Source organism: Sitodiplosis mosellana, unplaced genomic scaffold, assembly GCF_009176505.1.
Source record: "Sitodiplosis mosellana isolate CC-2019 unplaced genomic scaffold, AAFC_SMos_1.0 Smas_scaffold_6197, whole genome shotgun sequence".
Classification (NCBI taxonomy): Eukaryota; Metazoa; Arthropoda; class Insecta; order Diptera; family Cecidomyiidae; genus Sitodiplosis; species Sitodiplosis mosellana.
In genome coordinates, this window is record NW_022601438.1 from 9,174,390 (window position 1) to 9,201,525 (window position 27,136).

The 27,136-nt window shown below is 35.8% G+C and overlaps 5 protein-coding genes and 2 long non-coding RNA genes across 23 annotated transcripts in view; 4 read left to right on the forward strand and 3 right to left on the reverse strand.

The window, feature by feature from the left end:
- The window catches only part of LOC129577158 (rap guanine nucleotide exchange factor 4), a 50,483-nt gene extending 37,921 nt beyond the window's left edge, over nucleotides 1–12,562 (forward strand). For all 15 annotated transcript variants that reach the window (XM_055463718.1, XM_055463724.1, XM_055463728.1 and 12 more), the window contains 13 exons: nucleotides 375–519; nucleotides 2,002–2,123; nucleotides 2,267–2,321; nucleotides 3,272–3,433; nucleotides 3,621–3,783; nucleotides 4,074–4,163; nucleotides 5,620–5,737; nucleotides 5,900–6,153; nucleotides 6,346–6,516; nucleotides 8,484–8,617; nucleotides 9,139–9,309; nucleotides 9,631–9,809; nucleotides 10,061–12,562. In XM_055463718.1, the coding sequence (XP_055319693.1) occupies nucleotides 375–519; nucleotides 2,002–2,123; nucleotides 2,267–2,321; nucleotides 3,272–3,433; nucleotides 3,621–3,783; nucleotides 4,074–4,163; nucleotides 5,620–5,737; nucleotides 5,900–6,153; nucleotides 6,346–6,516; nucleotides 8,484–8,617; nucleotides 9,139–9,309; nucleotides 9,631–9,809; nucleotides 10,061–10,188 (1,892 nt within the window). In that variant the 3' untranslated portion in view covers nucleotides 10,189–12,562. The remainder of the gene's footprint in view (nucleotides 1–374; nucleotides 520–2,001; nucleotides 2,124–2,266; nucleotides 2,322–3,271; nucleotides 3,434–3,620; nucleotides 3,784–4,073; nucleotides 4,164–5,619; nucleotides 5,738–5,899; nucleotides 6,154–6,345; nucleotides 6,517–8,483; nucleotides 8,618–9,138; nucleotides 9,310–9,630; nucleotides 9,810–10,060) is intronic.
- A 1,816-nt stretch (nucleotides 12,563–14,378) lies between these two features.
- LOC129577160 (uncharacterized) lies at nucleotides 14,379–17,786 on the forward strand. Its single transcript, XR_008688969.1, has 2 exons — nucleotides 14,379–16,094; nucleotides 16,402–17,786. It is a non-coding gene; the product is annotated as an uncharacterized LOC129577160 (long non-coding RNA).
- Nucleotides 17,787–17,984: 198 nt separating this feature from the next.
- Nucleotides 17,985–19,467, reverse strand: LOC129577159 (uncharacterized). The gene is made up of 3 exons (XR_008688968.1): nucleotides 19,346–19,467; nucleotides 19,128–19,226; nucleotides 17,985–19,047 (listed from the first exon to the last, which is right to left on the reverse strand). It is a non-coding gene; the product is annotated as an uncharacterized LOC129577159 (long non-coding RNA).
- Nucleotides 19,468–19,902: 435 nt separating this feature from the next.
- LOC129577011 (uncharacterized) lies at nucleotides 19,903–22,601 on the reverse strand. 3 transcript variants are annotated; one of them, XM_055463356.1, is made up of 6 exons: nucleotides 22,426–22,601; nucleotides 22,092–22,312; nucleotides 21,772–21,950; nucleotides 21,510–21,650; nucleotides 21,365–21,420; nucleotides 19,903–21,214 (listed from the first exon to the last, which is right to left on the reverse strand). In XM_055463356.1, the coding sequence occupies exons 2-6, from the start codon at nucleotides 22,174–22,176 to the stop codon at nucleotides 20,809–20,811; spliced, it is 867 nt and encodes a 288-aa protein (XP_055319331.1). In that variant the 5' UTR covers nucleotides 22,177–22,312; nucleotides 22,426–22,601; the 3' UTR covers nucleotides 19,903–20,808. The 3 variants fall into 3 exon arrangements, with proteins under 3 accessions (XP_055319331.1, XP_055319333.1, XP_055319334.1); XM_055463358.1 differs by having other exon boundaries at nucleotides 22,092–22,317; nucleotides 22,426–22,566; XM_055463359.1 differs by having other exon boundaries at nucleotides 22,092–22,244; nucleotides 22,426–22,557.
- Nucleotides 22,602–22,799: 198 nt separating this feature from the next.
- Nucleotides 22,800–23,570, forward strand: LOC129577012 (alpha N-terminal protein methyltransferase 1). The gene has a single exon (XM_055463360.1). The coding sequence runs from the start codon at nucleotides 22,800–22,802 to the stop codon at nucleotides 23,568–23,570; it is 771 nt and encodes a 256-aa protein (XP_055319335.1).
- A 10-nt stretch (nucleotides 23,571–23,580) lies between these two features.
- On the reverse strand, nucleotides 23,581–25,610 carry LOC129577010 (U4/U6.U5 tri-snRNP-associated protein 2). Its single transcript, XM_055463355.1, has 4 exons — nucleotides 25,517–25,610; nucleotides 25,272–25,319; nucleotides 24,314–25,167; nucleotides 23,581–24,148 (listed from the first exon to the last, which is right to left on the reverse strand). Exons 1-4 carry the CDS (start codon nucleotides 25,533–25,535, stop codon nucleotides 23,693–23,695), a joined length of 1,377 nt encoding a protein of 458 aa, XP_055319330.1. The 5' UTR covers nucleotides 25,536–25,610; the 3' UTR covers nucleotides 23,581–23,692.
- Nucleotides 25,611–25,742: 132 nt separating this feature from the next.
- Nucleotides 25,743–27,132, forward strand: LOC129577013 (probable methylthioribulose-1-phosphate dehydratase). The gene is made up of 6 exons (XM_055463361.1): nucleotides 25,743–26,001; nucleotides 26,069–26,160; nucleotides 26,235–26,333; nucleotides 26,398–26,539; nucleotides 26,621–26,814; nucleotides 26,877–27,132. Exons 1-6 carry the CDS (start codon nucleotides 25,975–25,977, stop codon nucleotides 26,977–26,979), a joined length of 657 nt encoding a protein of 218 aa, XP_055319336.1. The 5' UTR covers nucleotides 25,743–25,974; the 3' UTR covers nucleotides 26,980–27,132.
- Nucleotides 27,133–27,136: the final 4 nt, after the last annotated feature.

A 27,136-nucleotide genomic window follows, 5' to 3' on the forward strand; every position in this document is an offset into this window, starting at 1 on the left:
CCTGTATCGCCATATTTGGCCATTTCGACCATTAATAACGTCCCATTAACACTCAAAAGTCACTGTCAATCGAATATTATATGACAGACGATGCATGGCATCAACATGTTAACGATAAGTAATCTTATAATAGATATAAACGTAATTAAACCTTTTCCCTTGTCTACTGTGCCTTACACACACACTCTCTATCCCATCAATGGGACGGTCTGTGTGTATGGTGTTTTCTCTTTTATTTTATTTTATTTTTTGGTTCTAATTTTCTTGGACATTTTTCCTGATTTCCTCATCTTTATACTTGGCCGTTTACGCGCTCGTTCGCTCGCCTCACCAATATAACCGATTTATGCGTGCAAACATACACACAAAAACAGTATTTAATCAGGGTGACGAAGGACGTTCATGGTATATTTTACTAAAAGGATCCGTTGACGTTGTAATTCATGGCAAAGGAACCGTCGCAACACTGAAAGAAGGCGATGATTTTGGTAAATTGGCACTCATTAACGATGCTCCAAGGTATGTTAACTCATTCGCTTTCGCACTCTTTCGCACACACACAACAGTTTGCTGCTCCCCCGCGCGCAGCATACAGTTTGAGTGATGTGTTTATTCTTGTTTAGGCATTGTATGTTCAGAGCCCACTCTCTCCCTCTCCCTCTCTCTCTCTCTCTCTCTCCCTCTCTCTAGTCTTGATTTCTTTTTCCATATGGTGCTGAAGCGACATCTCACTGCGACAACGTAAGAAAAAAGTGGCATAAGTTAAGAAGAAGAAGAAGAAGTGCACGGTGTATACTGTAGTTAACGTTGTCGCAGTGAGGCGTCGCTAGCAGCAGTCATTTGACGGCTTTAATGTAAAGTAATACATGAAATCGAGGCTTGCTCTCTCTCTCTCTCTCTCTCTCTCTCTCTCTCTCTCTATGGCTCATTAAAATATGATTGATATGAAAATATATGTTAATTTCATTTTTGGCAACATTTTCGGGGAGGCCTATGAACACAGATACCACAGCGCCAGGCCACCGAAAACTTCTCTGCCAAAACATATATAGAAATTTGCACGCTCGAAATAAGAAGAAAAACCCAAAACGAAACGGTAGAGAAAAAAAAAGATAATCAGCGAAAAGAAAAGAGTGAAAATGATGTTTGACTATGCTTCGTGATTCGCTTTCAAGTGTAAAGTTGTTGAGTGAATTTCCGTTTCATTTAGACCTCAGTAATTTTGTTCGCGATTCATGGAAATGCGTCAAATTAGATATGTCTTTGTTTCGTTCATTATCATTATTATTATTCTATCTAAGTATACAAGAAATGGATGAATCGGACCGAGAAAAAAAAAACAATATGTTACCGCGCTGTTGTTCTGTCGACGAAGACGGCGTCGGGCGACGTTGGTAGCCACGGAGCCCATCGTCTATGTATATTTTCAAAGTGTTAAAATAACGCCATTAGAAATTTACACCCTTATTTGAAATTAATTCAATTCAATTACCCGGTCAGCTTCGTTCCTTTTTTTTCTGTACAGTTTTTTGTTGGGTGTATTTTCTTGATTATGTCGTTAGTGCGTCATTGATCCGCGATTCCTCGGTAGCATTGACGCAGTCTTTGGCAAAGATATCTTATCTTTGACCACATTTATCTTATCTTTATCTAGATGATTTTTTTCTTGTATTTGCCAAACACTGCATTGACGTAATGAATGCTTGCGCTAAACTAATTAGCACTAAAAATAAATGACATCAAATTCAATGTAAAGACATGCCATCACACTCACTGTCTCTGTGTCTCTCCTCATTTCGGACAATTTGACTAATATTTTCTAATGCTGTATACATTTTTTTCTTCTCCCCTTTTAATTGCTTCCGATCGTCAACGGTTTCCTTGCCACTTGCGTCAAAAATGTACCAAATTCCACTCTCACCCTCCACACACGACTCAATAAATGTATATGTGGGATTGGTATGGATTACGTGGTTCTGTTGCAAATCGAACATTTCGTAGAGCTGCCACAATTGTACTGAAAGAAAATAATTGCCATCTATTGCGCGTCGATAAGGAGCATTTCAACCGAATTTTGCGAGATGTCGAAGCGAACACATTGCGTCTACAGGAACATGGAAAAGGTAATTTAGATGTGCTTTTAATTTGATAATCCTTTCAATATTTTAACCTACTTTAACGGTGAATATTTTTAATTTCCTCCAAACCTATTAATTCTTTCACAACAATGATGTTTTACATGGTGTTTTTTTCTTCTTCTTTTCAGATGTTTTGGTTTTAGAACGTGTTGCCAAACAACGTGGGTTTTCCTCCGCATTTAAGTAGGTGTACTTTCTCTCGTTCTGTTATTATTATTATTAGAAAGTATTTTCATAAAAATGAATGTTTGCTTAAGAGAAAAGTGTGTGCGAAATGAAGGCGAGACGAGAAAATCAGAGATATGAAGATAAAGAGAGAACGAGAAAATATAATAATCAGAGAACGCACCACCGTGTTGAACGTACTTGTATATAAAATTCTAATATTGGTTTGGATCGTGCTGTGTTATGTCAGTATGACAAGAAGCACACACACACACACACAGAGACACACCGTATGAATGTAATAGGGCTGTTTCGGTAAGATAAAAGTGCGTGTGCCATTCGATACCACATCGAAAATCATCTTAATGAGCTTTTTTCGCCTCCTACTGCGTTTTATTGTTCTCTGTGTATATTTTGTCAGTGTACGGTTCATTGCCAAAAATGAGAGCCGGTATTCAAGGCGTGTGTTCTATTTTCGATTTTCATTCTCACGGCTGTCTGTTCTCGGCTCTTGGCTCTCGGCAATTTCTACCCGCAACAGCATTCTCGTTATTGTCGTCATCGACAAATTCAATTTTCCGCGTTAGCATATTTTTCATTTTCATTGAGAATTTTAATAAAATTAATTTCAAACTTCTTTACGTATCATTCACCGGTGTATTGTATCGATTGAAAGCTAACCGAAAAAACGCTACTGATTGAAGAACACAATACAATACGAAAATAATGACGACGTTGACGACGACGATGACGACGATGATGTGCCACGTAAAATGACTTAATGGAAAGTGATGAAATGAGTTGCCATTTCGTCTCAATAATTATGACTATTATTATAGGAAAATTGAAAATCGAAATTGAATATTTACCCAACATTGATTGGTGGTAGAGGAATTCAATTATGATTTAATGAATTCGCTTTGTTTCTTTGTCTATGTGTGTACGTGTTGTTTCGTGCACAATTTTAGATATACGGTGATGTCTGGAACACCACAAAAGATGCTTGAACATTTACTTGAAACTCGCTTAGGTGGACAAGTGGGACCAAACGATCCATTCCTGGATGATTTCATATTAACGCACATTGTTTTTATGCCCGTGCAGATTCTAATCAACGAATTAGCCAATTTATATCCTTTTTCCACGAAAGGCGAACCAAAGCTACGCCAAAAATGCAATTTTTCATTTCATCTCATTTTTTTCTCTCCAAATTTATGTCTTTTTTTATTACAATAATCGATAAATCCATTTGTAGCCAATGTTGTTGTTGAAAGAAATATATTTTCCTTAATAGAATCGAATCTCTTTCGGAAACACATTTCACAATGGAGGCAATGATGAAAGTGATTTATCAGCAACGGCCGAAGACTCCGAGTATACACTGACAATGCGTAAGCGGGTAATACATTTTGTCCAGAAGTGGGTGACTGCCGTGCGACAAGCAGTTTTCGAAGAAGCATTGACTGTTGGTTTTATTGAGGTGCGTTAATATAAATTTAAATACACTCTTCCAATCGCTTTTTTTCTCTCTCTCCCTCTACCCCACTTGGATTGAAAACAATATGAGACGATGACGACGACGTTCGCACACTAAATGCTAATACGTGTCTTCATCCGTCGACATTTACCGTTTCATTAGACTGTTCCATTTATGTTACGGACCTGTTTGCCTTCCTTTTTTTCGGTTGTTGTTGCTGTCTTTTCATTAAACATGTCCTTTCTCTTTTGTCTGTCTATTTTTGCGATGCGGTTTTTCGGTGGAATTTATAGGAATTGGCAAGCGTTGTTGATGGCGATCCCGATTTACAGGAAGAAGCTGGCATCATGCATCATGTGCTAACACAACTATTAAGATATCAGGTAAATTGGTTTGGCGGCAACGTCAAATATATATAAAGATAAATTCCCGTTGAAAATCAGCACACCAAAAACGATTTCTCAATGAGACGAAGCTCAAATGCTTTAGTTCTCAACGAATTAGAGGATGAGCGTGTCACACACACAGTTTATTGTTGCTTGTTTGCCCTCGTTTTGATTTTTGCCCTCTCTATCTCCGTCTCACTCTGTATGCGTGGATGGCGGTAGGTATTCGACGAAAATGTCGAATCTCAGGATTGAGGCGCTGAATGGTTTCGGGGTTCGTGCCATTTTCATTGTACAAGCGAATAACAAGCATTACAATTGTAGATTATTGCTTCTAATGCGATTCGAGTAATTGTGCTCTCTCTGCGTAGGAATGTTGATGACGACGACAACGACTACGCGAAGAACACACCATCGAATGTGATGTGTACGCTTTCTTTTTTTTTTCTTCTCTCGTGTGTATGTTATTTCGGGAGGGTGGCTAATGCGAGTTTGAAAAGTAGCTATTACGTTGATCTTATCTAATATAATAAAAGATATCGCTTTGCTTTTAAATTGTTCAGGCTTCGGGGCCTTGTACACCAGCGTGAACATATTTGTAAATTTGCAATGCAATAAAGTGTGCTGTTCCCTCTCTCTCTCTCTCTCTCTCTCTCTCTCTCTGCGTTGACTTGATTCAGTGTTTTCTTTTTGCATCAGGATATTACCATTGACTTATTTTACTGCCTAGGCCCACTCAATCGCGCACTCAATTTCATCGTTGTGATTTTATCAGAGAACATCGGTAGAGATGGTACAGGCGAATGTTGTCGAACAGACAAACTAAAATATGTTTTCACGTCCATATTTCATGTCAAAGTGATACGCAAACTTTACCGACCATGCAAATGTGTCGTTCGTTGTCAAATGTGAATAAAAAAGTGTCATTTTCGCTCTCAAACGGAGTGAATTGTTTTCGGTGTTCATTAACACGAATTGTTTGACTCGTTGAAAAATCATGTTGCCCTCGTTTTTGTTTCATTCTTCACTTGTTTCATCGTAAGCGTGTACGCTTGCTGTACACAACGCATTATGCATAGATCCCATGTGAATACACGAACTCATGGTTTCATATTTTGCTCGATTTACTTTTTTTCTCGTTCATTTTTTTTTCTTCAAATTCTCGCCACACGCCAACGACCCCAAAATACTCAAAGCGACGAAATATCCTTTGATGACTTTACCGACGCAAACTTTCTACGCATAATTTTCATTCCATTTGCATTTGTATTGAAAAAGTGTCGTTAATTCTAATTGTTCGAAACGTTGGAGTTATGATAATAAGCTCTCTTTCTCTCTCACACTCACTCAAATTGAGCTTTTTTTTCTCGTTTGACTCACGTATTCATGTCTCATCTCTCTTTCTCTGGCGGGCGGGGGGGGCTCTCTCTCTCTCTCTCTCTCTTTGCAACAGGACGAACGACAAGCACAAGCTGGACAAAAATGGAAGCTACCGCCGAACGGTCAACCGATTTGCTCGTTTTCTGGCAGCGAAAAGCAAAGTCGAACAGCGATTCGACCTGAAGATGACAGTAAGTGAAATTGCTTTTTGTGAACGCTTTTGAAAGGATTTTTCGTATTATTTCTCTCTCCCACGCTGTATCTATGCTGCTTTTTTTTTGCTTTGACATACTCAAATGTACTTATACTATTGACGACCTATGTGTTTTTCTATCCTTTTTCTCTTTGCCCAGTTATATTTCGAGTGTACTGTGCGGACCATACATATTGTACATTAAGATTTCCAATAAATGCGACGACTGAAATGATAAAAGCAAGCGCCGCCGACAAATTGCAATTGAATCGTCCGAACGAAGATTTGGTGTTAGCTGAAGTTAAGTCGAACGGTGAACGTACCATTTTCAAAGATCATGATGTCAGCATACCAACGGCATTGTACTTAAATGCTCGCATTTTCGTTTCATCCAAAGATCATATCGATGCGTTGGTAAGTGAAAGCTCCCTCTGCCATTATGTTGTCTCTGTTCTTCTGATTATTTTTTTTTTCCTTTGTGTATGTGCTTTTTTTTAATCGATGAAGGCGAAGAAAAAAAAAGAAAAAAAATCAACAATCGAAATGAACAAACTGAATTAATGTTTTTCTTCTTTCTTTTCTTGTTGCCGTGCACGTATTTTATAGACACCGTTGCCCGAGCAGGAGGAGATCACCGAGGGTATTCCAATGGAATTAGAGCATCTGGGCACCAAAGAATTAGCATTCCATATTACACAATTCGACTGGGATTTATTTTGGTCGGTGCATGAATACGAATTGCTCTATCATACGTTCGGCAGACATCATTTTGGCAAGGTAAATCAAACGCAATGTGATATTCGTTATGGTGTTGATGATGATGCCGTCGTTGTTGTTGCTGTTATTATTATTGTTTGCATCATTATTATTATTACTATTGTTTTAATCGCCGGCTTCATTACTCTAATTAGTTCAATCAAAATAAAATGGTTTTCCGTTAAACGCATGGCGAAGCAAGGCGGTGGGCGACAATTGTTCATCGAACATTTTTGCTTCGCTTAACACAATCAAGCGGTTGCTATAGCACTATTGTAGAATCGAGAATTTCAATCTGCTCTCAATTAAATGCGAAATATGTATTCATGTCGGCCCAAAGAAGGTTCCCGAAAAAGACATAGAGAGAGAGAGAGAGGCAGGGACAGAGTATGGCGGTACCGGAAAATTCGGAACGCAATAAACAAAAATATTCGATAAAGACCAAAATAATCGGATTACTAATAGACAAAAGCATTTCAATGACGCATCTTTTGTACCATCATCACCGCCATCACCGCTACTGTTACTGCATGTTTTTTTTTTCGGTCGGTTGGTCCCTACGTACGTATATAGTATCAGAACGACGACGACGACGACGATTATTTATGGAAACCAATCATCGATTTTACCCGCGATGCCCTCATAAAAGCCCGATTTGTTTATTTTGCCTCTTATTCAATGGCATAATCGAAGTGCATACGGCAGTGAGTGAGAAAAAGAGAAAGCAAGAGGCCCAAAGCTTTAACTAAATGTATGTACGTACACTTTTTTGGTTGGATTTCAAAGAATGATGACAATTTTCGTTTTATTTCCCTTTTTCCCCAATTCTCTACCTCTCTCGCTCCCTGTTACGGAAAATGAAATTGAGCGCGTAGCTTCGAAATATTGATAGGAAAACAATGGAAAAGTCTGATAATGGAATGCAGATGAGCTCATGAATTTGATGTGCGTGCGTTTGAATATTTTTTTTTTCTATTCCAATTTGACGGGATTGTTATAGAGGAAGAGACACACATTTCGTCTCTCTATCATTTGACTTTCATTCTTCTGTCTTTTTCTCTTCCACGCGATCACTATCGCTCGCTCTTTTCCACAGTTCAAAAACTCTGGATTCATGGCAATTTTATGATAATATATCCTTTAATCCATTATCAATGGAATCACAAAATCGAAATCCTTCCAAATTCAAATGTTAAGCCAACTAAAACCCAAATCATTACGAGACAATTCAGGCACGCACACACTCACACACAGGGGGAGAGAGAGCGTACCGGGAACAACAGAGAAATGTAGACATTGATATTTGAGGAATATGAATGTACAATGTATGGAAAAAGTCATTTGTTTCGATGAAATTCAATGGAATCAAACTGGATGAATATGTGTAGAGAGTATTCGGGCAGCTGCAACATATCGCCTCACACACAAAAAGCGCACATACGACTATTCAAAGTGAACTAGCTGTCATCAGTATCGATGAGTCTTCGATGTTCAATTTTGGGTCATAAACGGTACATTGCAAATTGCAAATGTGTCGTTTATGATCCAAAATTGAACATTGATGACTCATCGATACTGATGACAGCTAGTTCACTTTGAATTGTCAAATATGTGCAGATGGCGCTGCAAAATCGTTCACCCAGTGACAAACGTCAAATTAGTATAGAAAGAAGTCGATGTTGCAACCTCCTGAGAGTATTAAATGGTTTTGTGTGGGTTTTATTGGCAGCATGGGATATTGTTTGGATTGTCGCACTGTCGCTATGCTCAGAAGAAAAGGAGTTTAGAGAAGTTTTCAGTTTCCGTAATCGATCACAGAAATCGTATTTCGTCTGAATAGCTCGCATAACACAACAACAAAAAACGCAACAATACAACCGTTTATTAAATATGTAATGGTACATCGAGAATCGGCGGAAAATCCATTCACACATTGATTATATACGTAACTCATGTCGATTTAATATTTTTTTTCAATGCATTCACAGATTACGGCCAATTTGGACGTATTCATCAGACGCTTTAACGAAATTCAGTATTGGGTTGTCACGGAAATCGTATCACAATCGAGCATCACCAAACGCGTATTGCTGATAAGGAAATTCATTAAATTAGCAGCTTAGTGAGTATAATGTTTATAATTTTGCCACAATATCGCCTCGATACATTACACACTAATCAACTAGCCAAATGCCAAAATGAATGAAAATGTAGCAAAGCTGGCGTGCGCGCGAGCGCTTGCAGACGATTGACAAATACTCGTCAGAAGCATATTCATAATGATGGAAATAGAGCATGCTTACGCTGCATTTCTACTATTGTGTGTCTAGAACACACATGTTCGTTCCGTTCACTACCGCCACCGCCACCGCCACCGCCGCTATTATTGTTACTGCTGCTGTCGTACAAGCACACAACAGCTGATGCTGTGTGCGAATGCGCCCACCAGCCTCTTATTCTCATTTTCACTCATTTGGCATTCTATTTGATTGACAATAAGCAGCTTTTCAACGTGATTAGTATTGCATGTTTGCGTTTCTCTCGACTTTCCAATCATGTAATTTATTTTGTATTTGTATATCTGTGAGTCTGTTTGCGTCTGTATAATATTTTGTGCAATATTATGTGTATTATAATTTGCAGCTGTAAGGAGTATCAGAATTTGAATGCATTTTTTGCGGTTGTCATGGGTTTATCGAATAATGCTTGCTCAAGGCTGACACAAAGCTGGGATAAAGTACCGTCGAAATTTAAAAAATTATTTATGGAATTCGAGGCGCTCATCGATCCAAGCCGAAACCATCGGGCATACAGGTATGAGTCAATTTGATACTGATGTTGTTGTATTTAACCCAAAAATCATTTGAATCTCTTGTAAACGATGCACGTATATACATGTGCAATAGATGTACAATCGCATTCAATTGCGTTTCGAGTTCAATTAGTGGCTTCAGCTTCTAGAAGAACTTGAGAAGATTGAGAAATTTCGGTTGAAACATTTCATTTCGGTTTTAATATGCCATTTCATGATAACAACGTGATAGAGTATTTTTCGTCGGAGTTTTGTGATGAAAACAATTGAAATTTGCATATGATTCTACTGATTGAATGGGTATTATTTTGCTGATTTTGCAGGGCATTCGTTGGAAAATTGCAACCGCCAGTTATTCCATTTATGCCGTTGCTGCTGAAGGATATGACCTTTGCGCACGAGGGTAACAAAACCAGTTTGGATGGTTTAGTGAACTTTGAAAAGATGCACATGATGGCGCAAACTATGCGAACAATTCGGTTTTGTCGATCAAGGCATTTGGGTGAGTATCTACCGCTATGCTATCTCTTTTATCCTGTCTCATCTCATCGCCTCACCTGAACATCTCTTGTTTCCCATTCCCATCAAACATTCAATTGCTTTCACCGCAAAACCAAACTGAACTTTTACCATTCGTTTGATTTTCTGGATGTATTCGCAGAAGGCCATTCCTCCCTATTTATAATTATAGCATTTTTCCCTATCTCCACCCGATCGAAATTGATACATAAATTGAAAATTTGGTATTTCTAGTCCTGGACCCTCCGTCGCCGAAGAGTGAGGGCGATATTCGTTCGTACGTTGGCTGTTTCCGTGTGATTGAAAACCAAAGACAATTGACAATAATGTCACAGAAAATCGAGCCTGGCCGAAGGCAATGAAGTGATTAAAACTGTTGCCGCACACCACCACCACCACCAACATCATCATCACCATACAACACCATACCAGAATGGTAATTGCGCTTATTGTCTGCCAGATCTAAACCACTCATTTTATATATACATGTATATGCGGCGCGCTAGCAACACACACTCGATTTGGACCACTTTTCAAGTGGATGATAATTCTGCATTTCTCCCCTAGCTCTTTCTGTATGTCTCTCTCTATTTCACTTTTGCACGTTCCGTGTGTGTGTGTATGGCCACACATACAACTGGATTCTGCACTCGGAATAGACATTCAAGTTAACCACAAATGGATTTGAGCTAAAAATCTTAACAGAATCCATCCACTGAGAATTAAATCTAACAAAATTGCGAATTGCAACACTCTAAATGCTAGGTAATTATTGAATCCTTAACACAGATGATAATCACACACACCACCAACAACAACAACATGTAAGCTGTTTTGTATAGCACGTCTTTTTCTCTCGACTTCTTTTTGTAAACACACTCGAAATTGAAATTAAGATACAAAATGCTCCACCAATCTACCCATTGAACAAGAACCTACACATAAACACACATTTTTACTTAAAATTTAAAACGCAATAAATTGCAAGTCTTATGAGAATTTAAAAAAAAACATTGAAAGATAAATATATAAATATAACAGAGTAATATATACACAGAAGAAATAATACAACTATTAACGTGTTGAAACCATGTTTGACAAAGGAAACCATTGGGGGAATAAAAATAGCATCCTAGTCTCTGCAATAATAAGTTATAGCATCTAATGCATTTTATCACTTCACATACATGTGTCGAACTGATATATACTTGTTGTTACACAATGGAAAATAATGAAACAACAGCAGCAACAACAACAAAATGCTAACTGCAAAAGAGACAAGCAAACCTAGAGGAAAAAAATCTGAACGATTTATATGTATAATACAACATACAGCATACAGCAACAAATAAAAAAAAATGTAATGTTAAAAAATGAATCTGATGTGTGTCAATGACATAGCAATTTTTAAGAAGTCCCGAGTAAGTTTAAGCACGTACAAATAATCGTAAATAGGAATTTAGATAAATGGTAACGGAAGCAAACTACGAAATAAACAGAAGAAAAACAGAAAAGAACGCGTCTGAATGGTAACGGAATGAAATGTCGCGAATGTAATGTGTAATTCAGACGAATTCAGAAGATGAAGTTGTTGATGTTTATTTTTGTTCGTCTCATTTTCAACAACAACAACAAAATCATCAGCAACAATAACAAACATTTTTCTATTTCATTATTTGGTTGACTTTGTACGACATTTTCATCTCTCAATGTAATTGAAATGATTGTAATGACAATCAAATAAGTAGTTTTATAATGCACTGCACATATAAATCCAAGCTGATTTCTTTTTCATGCGATAAGAGCATTAAATGTGCATATTTGTAGATTCAACCGTTTTCCCTTGACGTTCCTCATATCTATCCCCAAGTCCCATCCCTTTTGGATACGCAACAGCGTATTTTCACTCTCCGCCTCATACAGACGGCTAATTGCATAGTTTATTCAAATTCAATAAAGTATAGAGAAACCAAACCGTTCCGTGTCAATGATATGGAAAAAAAAATTGCGGATTCGCATACACACTCGTACATTATATATATAATGTACAACAACCGCTTCAACAGCCAAACGCGTTCGAATTGAATTTTAAAGAGAAGAAGAAAAAAATAACAACAGCATCGACTACGACAAAAACATGAAAATGAAGCTGGCAAAGAAATCGCATAATTGGGACACTCATTCAAAGTGGCTCCGATTCTTTTCAGCCACTTGAACACTCTTTTTTCTCTTTCACTCCCTCCTTCCCTCTCATTCTCTTTCTCACACTCTATTTGAGAAGAAGAAAAAACAGAAAGTATTTTTCATACGTCTTTTATAAAACTGTATATAAAAGAAAACTCCTTTTATTTTCTATTTTTAAGTAGTTAACTTAACCATAGGTATGACATTTCCGCACGTACACACAGCAAACATTTAAAAAAAATTCGTTTTAGCTTTTTCCTTCGTTTCTCTTTGTTTTTTTTTTTCGTTCTTTCTCTGCATATTTTTCTCGCGAATTTTTCCTCTTTCATTTTTTTCAAGTTTTTTTTTATGGTGTGTTCATTATTATTTTACTGAAGAAAATCTGTGATGAAAAATTGATGAAAAGAAGAAGAAGAAAAAAACACACCCATATCATACTGTACTGTAAACTGAAAGAGATTTCCTTTTGTGAATCTGAAATGTGTAAAAGTGAAAATGATTATAAATGGAATCGAATTTTTTTTTTTTAAATACATAGCGATTTAATAAAAAGAACATTTTTTCTAGCGTTTTTTTTCCTTATCTTTTCTATCTTTCAGTTCAATTTGTTCCGTATTGTTTCGTTCTTGGTTTTTTTGACTCGTTTTCTATTTTGTAATGACTTTTTGTTTTCATTGCTGTTTAATCGTAAGTATAACTTCTGTGTGCCTCTGTCATTTCGTTCACTTCACTTGGTGTGTTTGAGGTGTACCTGTACATTTCGATCATTTTTGTATCGGTTTGAAGTGGTGAACGATAGGATTAGAATTCTATTAGTGTATGTATTCTGTGTGATTAGACACACTATAGTTCTGCCAAGCACTTTTCTTTTTCTCTTACACTCACTCCCCATTGGTCCATTCTCTATTCGCGCAACGATTTAAAACTCTTTCGGGATTTTGCGTACAATTGACACGGATATAACACTGCAGCTGAAGTTCTTTAGATTTCAAGCAAACCAATTGGTTTACAATGATTAATCATTTTATCAGTTGAGAGAAGAAAAAAAACTTACTGCCCAAGAGAAACACAACAAGCACTTGACTAGCCGTATATTGGTTTTACGTCAATATTACTTTTGTGCGGCCACATTTTTTAGGGTATTTCAATTTAAAGAAACAAATTCACATAATTCAGTGCAGCATCGCTGACATTCCACTTGAATATGTTTTATTCTGACAATAAAATGTTCATCGTGTTTAAAATTAATCATAGGGAAAGATATTCATCTGTAACCACTACACACATAAAATATATAACTAAATGGAAGAAAATATATTGAGCTTCAACAGCAGCAGAAAAAAATAGTGCCGCCATTGAATCAACGGAAACAAACTTATTTCTCGAAGCGGCCATTATAATTGTTCATCATTTTTTCTATTTATCTCTCTCTATCTCTCACTCTCGCCTGGAAATTTAATTAAGTGAATCGGTTGGATCGAAATTCAAGTTAGATATATCTAACTGTAATTTATTGGCAGTTTGATGATAAAAATGCGGTTTTTCGATTGAAATGAAATATATACGTTGGTACTGGGTTTTTTTTCCGCCTTTGGTTACATTGAAATGAATTCAATTGCATTGATGCTGAATGATGTTCTCTCCTGTTAAATAACATAATATCCGTATGAAAACAAAACTGAAAAAAAACGAGAACATACTCCTATCCCTCACGTTTAGCAATTAACAATAACAACAACAGCAAACCGACAAAAAAAACCAGAGTAAATAAACAAATGGATGGAATATTTTTCAGTTGTCCATTTTCCAAATCGAATTGTACATGTTTAGGATGTAACAAAACTTTTTGCGGATAAAATATGTATTGGAGTACAATTCGTACGAGTTTTAATTTTGAATAATAAAAAGAAGTGCCCCACCACATTCACTCGAGCGGAGCATTTCATCATTCGAAATATGGGATTCAATGATTTAAAATGCAATACATTTATTGTTGTCGATCTGAAATTCACATTCTGTATGCTAAAAAGTCGTTGATTCATTTGTTTCGTTGGAGGTGTTTTGGGCAGGCATTTTGCGTGTGCAATTTTTTTTTTAGCCAAATCATATTTTTCATTGCGTATGATGACAATCAAAAAAACAAACATTTTCGTGTGGTAGAGTCTGTCGTGTTCTACTCTGGGTAGAAAATGCGGTTTAGGTAATTCTGTGGTTAGTAGTAGAACGCACAGTTCACGTGTAGTTTGTAAAACACGAACAAAAACAAAAACAAAAACAAAATAATCAAGAACTCTTTCTCACTCTAGCTAAAAATATAAATTTGAATATATTCATATATTCTCACCAAATGTTAGTAGAAAAAAAAAAAACAAAAACCCCATCAGAAAATACAAGCAAGAGAGAGAGAGAGAGAGAGAGAGAGAGAGAGAGAGAGAGAGAGAGAGAGAGAGAGAGAGAGAGAGAGAGAGAGAAGAAAACATATATACATTAAGCATTTTAGATTAGTAACGGCAAATAGTCTCTCGATGAGATCGATTGGATTTGGATGGAAAAACTGGAAATTTTTTCATCATTTGATTTGCACGTGCGAAAAAGAAGGAAAAAATAAAATAAATGTGAATGTAGCAGTAATAGCATCGATGATGGTCATATACATATAATACAAAAATCATTTCTAAATTTTGCCTCTCAGCAAACATACAAAAAAATGGCCCAATCGAAAATGTTTGCATATCAATGTACGACTCACCTTTAAAAAGAGAAGAAAAAAAAACAAATACCAGAAATAAAAACAATCTTTTGCACAAACAATCACTTTGCTACCACACCGACAATCTACTCTCACTCCTTCTATCTCACAGAAAAAAAAAACACATTCAACGGAAAAGAGAATCCATCGAAAAGAAATTGCTTGCAGTCAGCAAGGTAATTGTGTCATGGCGTGCATTCGCCGCTCAACTGAAAACGATTTGCCGCTCAACTGAAATCGTCCGGAAGAAATCGATTGGATTTTCGTTTCATTTCCGAACGAATTGAGATTCAATTGCATCCGAGTATTTTCCCATAAGAAACATGTATTTTAATATTTGGAGAAAAAAAAGAAGAAATATCTATGACATAAGATTATAGCTATAAAATTATTGCAGCCGCAATAGCAACAACAAAAAAAACATGAGTAAAATATATCTAAATGTGATTAGAAAAGACAATCCTACTAATGAATTCGAATAGAAACCCCTCACATATGAATTGAAAAAAAAAATGCAAATGAAAATGTAAAAAAAAAACAGAATGTAAATTTGTTAGATGGTAGAAACAGAGATCAAAATAATGGTATCGACCATGTTTATTGATCCGATTTGGCGAAGAGAAAACAATGGTCTGATAGGGGCCGTGGCTCTTGAAATCCACTTCCAATTCCTTTTTACGCGCGCTGTGTTTCTTTCTTCTATAGGCAGATAAACTATATAATTGATGGATTTACATCTCCTTTGGATCTTCTTTGGATCTCCATTTCATGCAACCTTACACTTGGCACTTCTGTTTGTTTTCAAAGCGATATGCACAACGTAGATATATACAAAAATAGCAGCAACAACAACAACAACAACAACAACAACAGCAACAAAACAAATACAATGGCTTTTACATTGTAGTGCTAAAAAAGAAAAATCAGATTGTCTTATGATTCAACAGAGGCATTCATTTCCTCTCGGTATCTCTTTCTACTTCCCCTTAGATCTAAAAAAAACATATACATATGAATATATAAGTAAATCATATCTATGCTCGTAAATTCGATGTTCCAAGATTATGTGTGTGATAGACTCTCCATCACTTCCTCAATGCCATGGCATTGATAATGACCCAATAATATTAAAGCTCACTCGTTCCACGCTTTTAGGTATGTTTATTTATTTTTTTCTCCTCCACCCCATTTTTTTTTTTGTTCTTTTCACCATACATAGCACAAACGACACACATCACAAAAAGAGAAAGAAAAAAAGCATATCCCCCGGATGGAATAAAGAATGGATAGCAAAAAAAGAGACAACTGTATAAATGGACATTTATACCATTTCGGGTAATCAGAAATGACATTCATAAATTTCAGTACAAAGAAGGATTTAATATACATATATGACGATATAATAATATATATTATATATTGAAAAAATGACCAAACCGATTTCCTCCTAGTTGTTAAGCATTCCATATGAACCTGAAATATCATTTTCGATCGAATATTTGCGTTTTTATTTTCTATCTTCTCATTTTTCACTTCATTTATTTCTAAACAAAATGATGACATAAACCCAAGAAATTGATAATGCTCATCATTTGATAGTGAAAAACAAATAGATTTATTCAACATACATATATTTTTGTAGTGTAATGTAGGCACATCGACAACACAAGTAACCAAAGTAGATCACCGAAGAAATGAATAAACTATATTTTATCACTGTAAGAGCATCAAACTCCAACAAATTGTAATTACAGTCCATTTTTGTTCAGCTCTAAAACTTATAATCCAGTTTTTCCATTGAACTTTTCTGATTTTAGTTGTGCTTTTTCATTTTTAAAAACCATACTTAAAGGGCAAGAAAAAAAAAGACGAATTGAGTAGAACTTTCTTTCTTCGGTTTTTCTATTTGTTTTTTTTTTTTTCACAAAACCATCGTCTTATTTATGTACAAATGAAAGCACCGATGAATTCCCTGATGCAAAAATATACGCAATTACAGTACAAGTTCAACCAAAGCAAAACTCAACAAATAACGATAGATTTAAATAGAAATTGTGCATTGAATAGACGACGACAATGAACAGAAGAAGAAGAAAAATAAATAGCCAACAACAGAATGACGTAAAATAAAACAAATCCAAAAGAGGTTGATTGTAAATTGTGAACACACACACACACACACACACAACTGAACAACACTGGAAGGTGAGCATTGTTTTGAACGACGACAATATCCCATTTGCAATGTGAGCAAATATTTTATATATTGTAACATAGAATGAAAGACAGACAAAATGGTTAACTATTCCTATTCAAATGAAAAAGATGAACAAGTATTTCTAAACAACCAAAAATTTTATCACTTTTTTTTGTGGTAGCTTTACTTAAATCTTAACTATACTTAGAAAAAGAAAAAATTAACAGAATATTTGGTCCTTATGATAGTAGGTAGATTTCTATATCACCACTTTTCGAATCTCTCGATTCGCACCTACATTTTTGAGATTAAATTGACAGAATGATGACATTGTAAGGGAAAGACTGGATTCATAAATAAATGTAGTCAATAGATCAGTATGGCTGAATAGGGAGAACGTTGAAAACAGGCGAACTTCTTTTTTTTCAATGACAATGACTTTTTCCTCTCTGGCTTCCCACTCTTTCTTTCTCTATTTTCCACTGTATACCGATTTACATTGTCCAAACTTTTTTTATTCATTGGTTCTCTATTCATCTTTGAATAATTCATTTTGAGTTCGTTTATTTTCCTGACACAAGAAAACTTTTCTCCCTTCTCTATGTCTGTTGATCAAAAGTGATATTTTTACGGGATGAAAAGACGAACAGAGAAAAAAGTGACAACTTTTCCTTATTCAGTATTTACATACACACAAACGAGAAAAAAGGGTTCTTTTCTCTGCATAGTCGAGTAGAAGAAATAAATTTTCCGATTTAACGTTCGATGGATAGATGTTTTTTTTTTCTCTCTATCTCTAATCGTTCTAAAATGATACAAACACACACACACACACAAGAAAAAAAGATGAAAAAGACGTAAAAAAACTGAGCCAACAACTTTTCCTCCAAATTAAGTAAACTTGACAACTGTTCGAATTGATAGTAGAATTGGTTAAAGACAAAAATACAAATACAGAGGCAAAACAATTTGTAGAGTCAGCCTTGGCTGATTGACAGAGACAAAATCTATTTGGAAAAAACAAAATATGAAGCAAAAAAAACATCTTTATTTATCAATAAAAATTAATATCGTATACAGATTTTCATTTTGTCTCTTACAAACTAGTTGAATGAACAGTTGCCATTTCGAATGATTCCGCTGCACGATTTATGTAATTGCAATATATAATAACACAATTAAGATTAAAACGATTCACCACGATGATTGGATGAAAACACTTGACGGCCGGAAATCCAATCATTCGAAATGGCATCGCCTCATTCGAAATTCTTACAATTCGTGTACTAAATATACTGTAAATTTTAAATAAAAATAAATATCTTATGACTAAAAACAAAGAAAAAAAAACTGTGTATTGAATATTTCCGCAGAATGGCACAAGTTCGAGTTTTAGTGGCCGTTTATTGAGATTGTTGAAAGTTGGTCAAAATGATTTTTGGTAGTGTTTTCCACTCACATTGAATCGTATGTAGGATACTTTAGATCAAGCTTTTTGTTCTTCTTCAACAACGAACCGCTGACAGTGTATCAGAAATGATTGCTTGCTGTTCAAGCTTGTAAGTCCATTTCGGCTTGTAAAACGGGTAAAATACGAAAATAAATGATGTCCAACACGATGATTGTGTCGATTAAACGGCCAAATGCTTTCATAATATCTAAAGCACGTGTGAGACGTTCTTCGGCTTTGACCTCATCATAGCCAAATACAATTGCATCGGAAAATGCGAGATGCTTACTTTTATTTTGTTGGGCAAATTTATGCTTGGCCAAATCTTGAAAATGACGACACGTCAACGATACCGATGCCAAATCATACAATGATAAATGGGAAAGTATTTGCAGAACACAGTCATCGTTGAGACCAAATATCGGCGCAGTTTGAATGATTGACGCATTTTTAAATAATTTGATTCGCTTCAATTCCATCACGTCCGTCATATCCTGACCATCGAATTCTTTAAGTGGCTCATGACCGGAACAACGACGCCCCAAACAATCACTGAACGTTCGATTAATCCAACTGATTATTTTGTTCATGGTTTTTTGTTTCGCTGTCTTGCTTTCTCTCACGGGATACGGTGTGCTCATCTGAAATTTAAACGACAAAAACTGTAAGTACATCATGTATTGACACAGGTAACGGTACATTCAATAAAATCGATATTTACCAAGTGCTATTTTTGGTAATTCAACATCTGCTCAACAACAACAACAACAACAGCAACAACAAAAAATATATCACCGTTCAATCCTAACTCAGAGAAACACTAAGGAAGAATTTTTATTTTTCAAATTAACGAAAATTGTTGAAATGGTTTTTTTTCGCAAGCAAAATTATTACAATTTTAAAACTAAATTCAAGCAGAATAAATAAAAATCGCTTTACTTTTATTTATAAAAAACACACACAGTGCGTTTTTGTTGGATAGACTCCATTGGCTGTATATTTCGTTTGTGGTTGTCGTTGTCGTTGAGCAGCTGACTCTGCCAAAACTCGATCATAAGCTGTTGTACATTGGAACAGAACAAAGAAACTCGCAATGGATTGCATGCTGAATGCCGTATCGATGTGTTTGTGTTAAAGAAAGATCTATAGTTTAGCCTATACACACACTCAATCACACACACATACATTGACGCATCGAATTCGATGTATTTGTTTGTTTTTATGTCATCGTCACATATGCGTCGCATCCACAGATGAAAGACTGTCACAGATTTAGCCGAACAAAAAGTAAACGCACTAACAAACACATGCAAATGCAAATAGTCGTTTGTCTCTCTGTTGATGGAAAACTCGAATTCACTTGCTGAATACGGTTCGGTGTTTTGTTGTTGTTATTATTGTCGAGTAATTAGCATTGGTTCAACATGCCCAGAATGATGAATGTCTCAAGTCAGCTGGCAGTGGGCGAACATATGTCACAAAATGAATAAAACGCATTTTCAACAGTTGATCAATATAGAATAATTTTATTCAGCTCATAAAATGAAAAATAACAATAATAGAAAACAAGTTGGACAAAGAGAAAGGGAATATTAAAAAAGAACCGAGAAATCATCATCTTGCGAAATCTCATTTAAATATAATATAGATCTGAATAACAGAGCATTTTTTTTAAAAAAGACATAATTTTTTTCGGAATGATTTTTTTTAGTTTCTTTTTTTTTCTTTCAACAACGAAAGGCACTGTAACCAACAGTTAAGTCTAAAAATTCGTGTTAGATCAAACATGTACACACTTTTCCCTAAGAAAAAAGAGAAGAAAAGTCATTTTCATTGCATTTTCGTTCAAATTTTACAATCGGTAGAATCGGTTTGAGTGTTTGTGTGTGTGTTTTCTCATCATGTTCATTGCACTATAAATTGTAATTTGTCTATTCGAAAAATAATTATAACAATAGTATAGGTTGATTTTGTTTTAGGTACATTGTAAGATTATCATCGTTAATTGGAATGTTGTTGTTGTTGTTTTTTTTTTTCCCCGTGTATAAAACCACCGAGTTTACTCCGTGGATATATCACTGTGATGCATTTAAAAGAAGCGTAAAGGCGCTCGAAATCGTTCTCTTCTTCTCATTGTTTTGTTTTGTTACTCATCTAATTAATCGCTATAAGCAAGTTGTCAAATTTTAATAGTAGAAGCATATCGTTTACTTGTTTCATAGGCAATATAGTCGGTTCTGTCTTATGTTTCATGTTTCTTACGTTTTTTTTCCACGGTCTGTTTGCCGACGATCTACGTCTAAGCTAAATTCAAAGATTTACTACCCCAATTGTACAAAATTAAATGTAAAAATGTGTTTTTTGTTGTTGTTGTTGTTGTTGTTTAGTCTCTAAATCATGTGTTACATGTTGGGACATAGATTATTGTCATCTATATCCGAAACAACTTTTGCCGGTTCAATGATACCGCCACGGTATTGTCCATTGCGTGAAACTTTCTCTGGCCCTTGTAACGCACTCATTCGAATAAAAGTAATGCCAATGTAACGCACGATGACCGACATCTCCAAGCTACGGCCCCATGCAATCAATGCAAATGGTCGGCTTGGGTCGAGTTTTTCGTACGGTGTTATTATGTGACGATACAAGCAATCCTTCACCAATTTCCGGAATTCATCCAATTGCCGTTGGTTCACACATGGATGGTAGGCGGCAACAATTGCACCATGCTCCAAATTATGTAACCATCGCTGCACCGGCACATAACTGTATTCACCATAAATTGGCCAAACGGGACGATGTGTTCCACTGCAAATACGAAATACATAAATCAATCAACGCAACGCACTTCATAAATTTCGGCCATCATTATCGTCACACATTTTCACGCCGATGAATGACGCGCGCGCGCGTTTTCGAGTGCCAAACCATTTAAACTTTACATATTCAAACACTTACAATGTTGGTATGACAAAATCATAGTCAATTGATTCATTCATGCAGCGATGCAATGCCTACAAAATGAACAAAAACATCAATCCGATTATTATTATTGCAAATGCAATTCAATGTTTTGCCGTTAAATAAGTTGTCAATTATTTACCGAGTACTCGACTGGAATGGTGTATTCCCGCATAATTGGCGCGATTGTCATATTTGGCTCGAATTTTTTCCGATTTTCCATACATATGTATCGGCTATGATGTGAGATATTTTTCGGATCGTAATCAATCCATAAATTTCGCTGCGATATGAATAAATAACACGAAAGAAAGAAAGGAAGAAGAGGAGAATAAAAACAGATGTGTCATTAATCGAATTATTTTGTGTGGTGGAGGAGAAAACGTGATTGTGTCGTTAAGTACCTCTGCGTCATCACATGTTGGATCAGTAATGCCCATGGTTTTCATTTTTTTGCTATAACTACTCGCACTGCTATCGGTGTTATTGTTGTTGTTTGCCACATCAATACTTTTGTGGCCGTTCAATAGCGGATCATCTTCGTCGGGCTTGTGCGGAAACCATTTTCCATTCCATTCAGAATCTATATTACAATGCATGAAAAATGAATATCGGTAATATGATGATTATTATTTCAGTTTCAGGCACCAAAAGAATGAGGAAAAAAAAAACTAAAGAAAAAAAAAACCAAAAATTCAAAGTCATTCCACACAAAAATGCTCACCTGAAGCGATCGCACTACAGCCGAGCAAAATAAGCAATGTAACTATATAACTTAGTAAGTTCAACTTATCGCTAGAATGCAGCATTTTTCAGCTCAGTACACGTTTTTAAAAACAATTAGCGTAAAATCACAGACAATTCACCATTGCTTTTGCTAGTTTTTAAACCAAAAACGAGGAAAATTTCGAAGAATTTCTTTTTACATGGAAGAATTCATTCGCACTTTTCTCGTCGATTTGAAAAAAAAAAAAAAAAAAAAAACGTAAACGAAACGTAAAACAAATGAAAAACAAAAGAAACTTTTATTTTTTTTTTACTGCAATAAATATGCTTACGATGCAAATTATGTGGAATGGAAAAATTCTAAACGAAACAACGAAAATTAGATGTATGACATTGATAGATTGATTTTTACAGTAAATAAAACGTCAACATTACTTCACACGTTCATGTTTTTGTTGTGGTTTTGCGATTGGTGCTCTTCTTCTCTCTATGTGAACTATGTTGAATTGGTGTGTAGAAAAATTTCTGCGCTCAGCATCAATACCCGTGCCGCCATCTATGGATAATTGTATGCCACATAGCAACGGCAAATGTGACACATGTCACAGTGCATCATTGTATTTAACCGAATTGAAAACAACATTTTTATTTTCAGACGAATTTTGTTTTTTTTTCAAGTTTTGAATTAAAGTTTAGATAAGAAATAATGACAGAGGACTTGGTCGATTCACGGCCCAAAGAAGTTGAGAGTGAAACCAGTTCAGATGATGCTGGTCCACCGACAGCCGACGAATTCTTTAAATCGCCGGATTTTTATAAAAATGCCCAGCAATATTGGTCACGTATCGATCCAACCATCGATGGCATGCTCGGCGGTTTGTCAATCATCGACACAACCGATGTCAATGGATCTGCACGCTTTCTAAACCAACTGTTTAAAATGAAACCAGCGCCTGGAACAACACGAGCACTTGACTGTGGGGCGGGAATCGGTCGTGTTACAAAAAATCTGCTCATGAATTACTTCAAAACCGTTGATCTGGTGGAACAAGATGAGAATTTCGTTCGAAAAGCTCACGATTACCTCAGTACAAATGACCAACTAAATGAGAAAATCGGAACGATTCATAATGTTGGACTACAAGATTTCACACTAACCGATAATACATATGACGTGATTTGGTGCCAATGGGTACTAGGCCATTTGACCGATGAAGATTTGGGTGCATTTTTCAAACGATGCACGGCTGGGCTCACAAAAAATGGTTGCATCATTATCAAAGAGAATTTCACATCAACCAATGATTTTTGCATCGATGCAACGGATTCATCGGTAACACGATCGCTTCGAGTGACTAAAACCATTTTAGAATCAGCCAATTTACGCATTGTTAAAATTTGCAAACAGGATAATTTTATTCAAGGTCTTTTCCCCGTTTATTCCATAGCATGCAAACCCAATCGAAGGATTCAATAAAATTGTTGAATTTTTTTTACCAGAAAAAAATGACTTTAAATTTATTTAATTATTTGAGGAAAAAAAAATCTGACAAAATAAATAGAATAATGATCGAATATCGATTGGCGAATATCCGTGGTTCAGTGTTCCATTTGTTCGGCGTCCGTCTGCAGTTCGTAAATTTGAATGTAGGCTTCGGTGAGAGTAATCATCTGCGGTAGAATGTTGGTGACATGCAAATCCTGCATTTCATACCATTGACCGGTGGATTTTTGTAAAATATGCACACGATACGTGCCTTTGTTTGGCTCACCGTCATGCACCACATTCGCAATCAAATTGTAGCGCGTGTGCTTATGCTTAGCACGATTTTCCTCCGTTAAGATATCACCGAAATCCACGTTACGCACCGGGAAATTGACAATCGTTGGATTTTTCTCCAAAAAGAACGTATTCTTTGTGAATCGCTTGATGTACAATATAATGAATGGTGGCAATTGGGTTATTTCGAATCGCTTCATAAAACTATCTTTGTACGTCTTGTACTCCTTCTCGGAAATGCCATTGAATTTGGCCAGCAACTGGTACAGACTTACCTGAAATTGAATGAAAATTGAAAATAAATAAACAATTTCATGAAAATGTTGTACATTTCCTCATTTCATCTTCAAATATGTTTTTTTTCAGACATTTTGTTTATGTTAATAGATTTTTCGATGAATTTCCCACCCAAAAATAAGAAAATCAAATTTCCAACTTACTTGTGGAATAATATTCTCTCGGAATTCATCGATGAAAAGTGGCGGTGCTGGTAAATCACAAGTCAAATACAGAAAACTCGTTGCTTCAACCTTTTCTTGATACTCTTCGGTGGCCAAAAGCAGTGATTTTTGTGTGTCATCCAGATCCGTTGATGGAATTTTCCTTGTGTACACATTCATTTGTCCCAAAAATGCTTTGTTTATGATGAATGAGTCTGGTTTTTTGTTGCCACGCAATGCCCGATGCGTGGTGTGCAAGAACCACGATAAGAAATCGATTGGATCACCCTGTTGTGTGATTTGAAATTGTTTATTACTCCACAGTACGACCGCTTGAAGCATTTCGTGTGGTGAAACGTGCGCTTTGAAATTGCGTGGATTCCACATTTTTCGCATCAACTCACCGAACCGCTGCCCAACAATGCCCGGATTGTAGAGTGTTCCGTCGATTGTTCGCGATGGTTTTACATCGGGGCTGTCAAGTTGCCGGATGTTTTCGCTGTTGAATGTTGGATTCAACAAGTATTTGATGTCATTCAGCGACGAATCAATGATTTCATAGTTATCCGGCAAACAATAGAATTTCAAATTGTGTAAATTCAAAAAGACATGATGCGAATCGGCCACCGAATGTGTGTATGCATGTGTATTTGTACCGCGGCCCTGGAAATACTTTCCGCACACAAGGCACGCATACACATTGATCCGTGTCAATGAAACGGAGCACAACTTTTCGAAGTCGAAATCCAACACATTTCGATTGATTGTATCCAAATACGGGCATTGTCGGGATTTTGGATTCTCTTTTCGACTCGGTCGTTGGCCCAATTTCGGTTCGTTATCTTCGTCATCGTCTGCAATTTGACAATAAATTTATATTAATTATTTTCAGTCAAGCATTAGATTGTTTTTTCTCCTCGGAATTTACGTTCCGGTTCAAATGCCATAATCCATTTACCATCCACAACATTTGCTGCCTTCAATTTCTTCGCCGGTGATTCGGCAACTGAAACATAAATCCATGAAAAGAAAAATCCATTCAGTTTTCGTATAAATAAACAAAAGTGAAGTAAGGTTAGGTTAGGTTCATTATAACATCAACAACGTACAGTAAACATAAACATTCCATCATTTTTTTCACATTCAATTCATCAAAAATTATTCCATTTTGTATAGAAACTAATGGTCTATGATCAATTTTACCTGTTCCATTCGATTTCATTTGTTTGGCCACCAATTATTCAACGAGTTGCTGCGTTTTTTATGTGTGACACTGTCAGATTGTCAAATTTTTGAAATGTCAACGAATAAATCGACAACCATTGTCACACAATCTCTGAATAAGTGGAGAATTTATGTATTTTTCCACTGACTTAAAATGGATCAAAATAATGACATAAAATATGAAATAGACACAGAGCAACAGTTGAGAATCGAAATAGATTTTGGAAATTGTTTTTTTCAATTGAAATTTTGACTGGCTATTGCGCTTTGATGTATAGAAAAAACAAACGATTCCAATGTCTATGTTTGACAAATGAATTGACAATTGAGTTCAAATTCAAATATTCTGACGTTTCATTGTTGGAAGAAAGCGACTTGAACGCTTTTGCATTCGCATCTTCATCTCGCGTCATTACAAGCAGTTTTTGAGCAGAAAAATGGATAAAATCCTCAAGAAAGAGAGTGTAATTAATAAGTTATTTTGAATTTTCATTCTTATTAAATAATCAACGCTTGTCGTCTTCTTATTAGGGTCTAGAAGTGGTTATTCACCGCACATATCAACATTTTTATCAAAAAAAATGGTTCAATGCGACCGGTGGCGGAATGGCAATAAAGAAAGAGTTAGTTCAGATGCTTTATACTTTGTGTTATTTCAATCCAAATATCATATTACTCAATATTATTTATATTCCAGAGGATTTGTTTACTTCATACCGTCCTATTTCAACGAGCAATTACCCGATTCAACAAATGTAAAGAAAATTGCGATCGTCGACATTCCAACCAATATTGAGTGAGTGTTACACATAACCCTATTTATTCTTGATGTTTTTTCAACTTTTCTTGTTTTCATTTAGCATGTGTTCCGGTATTTTCCCTTTGCCAGATGGTTTTTCTACCGTTGTGCACACACATTCAGTGGCTTCTATTCGTGCTGCGAATTATTGGGGGAAAAAATACTTCAAATCTTTTTGTTTCAAGAAAAATCATATCACAAAGGTAATTTCTATTGAACATTAAAACATCACTATTGTTTACATTGAGTTTTCTAATTTCTGTGTCGTTTCGAAAAAAACGAAGAATTTGGATGGCATCATCGGAGCAAAAGCGAGCGGTTCCGCAGGAGATGAAAATCTCGAAGTTCCAATTATCGAAAAGAATAATTTTGACGACATTGTGAATGCAGCAACGGTTGGGTCCAATGTGAACAGTGTTCTGGTGGAAGACCATGGTCTCTATGTCTTCGGTGAAACATGGCAACAAGCGAAAGTGACGTGAGTGAAATGTTACAAATATGAAATAAAATATAATTTAACTCAATATATTCTTTCAACAGATGCGAAACTTTGGAATTCCTCTTTGAACTGGAACTGGAACTGGAACTGACGAAAAAACCAGAAGCAGAAACAAAGCAATTTGCATTACTACAAGGATTATGATATATCGTGCGGATCATCATGTACGATCAAAAAATCCAACATAAAACACAGCACAGTTACTTAACTTATAGTTAACCAGTTCAATCATAACGTTTCTTTTCAACAAATACAAAACAACAACAACAACAACAAAAATTTAATAATTTACGAGCAGAGC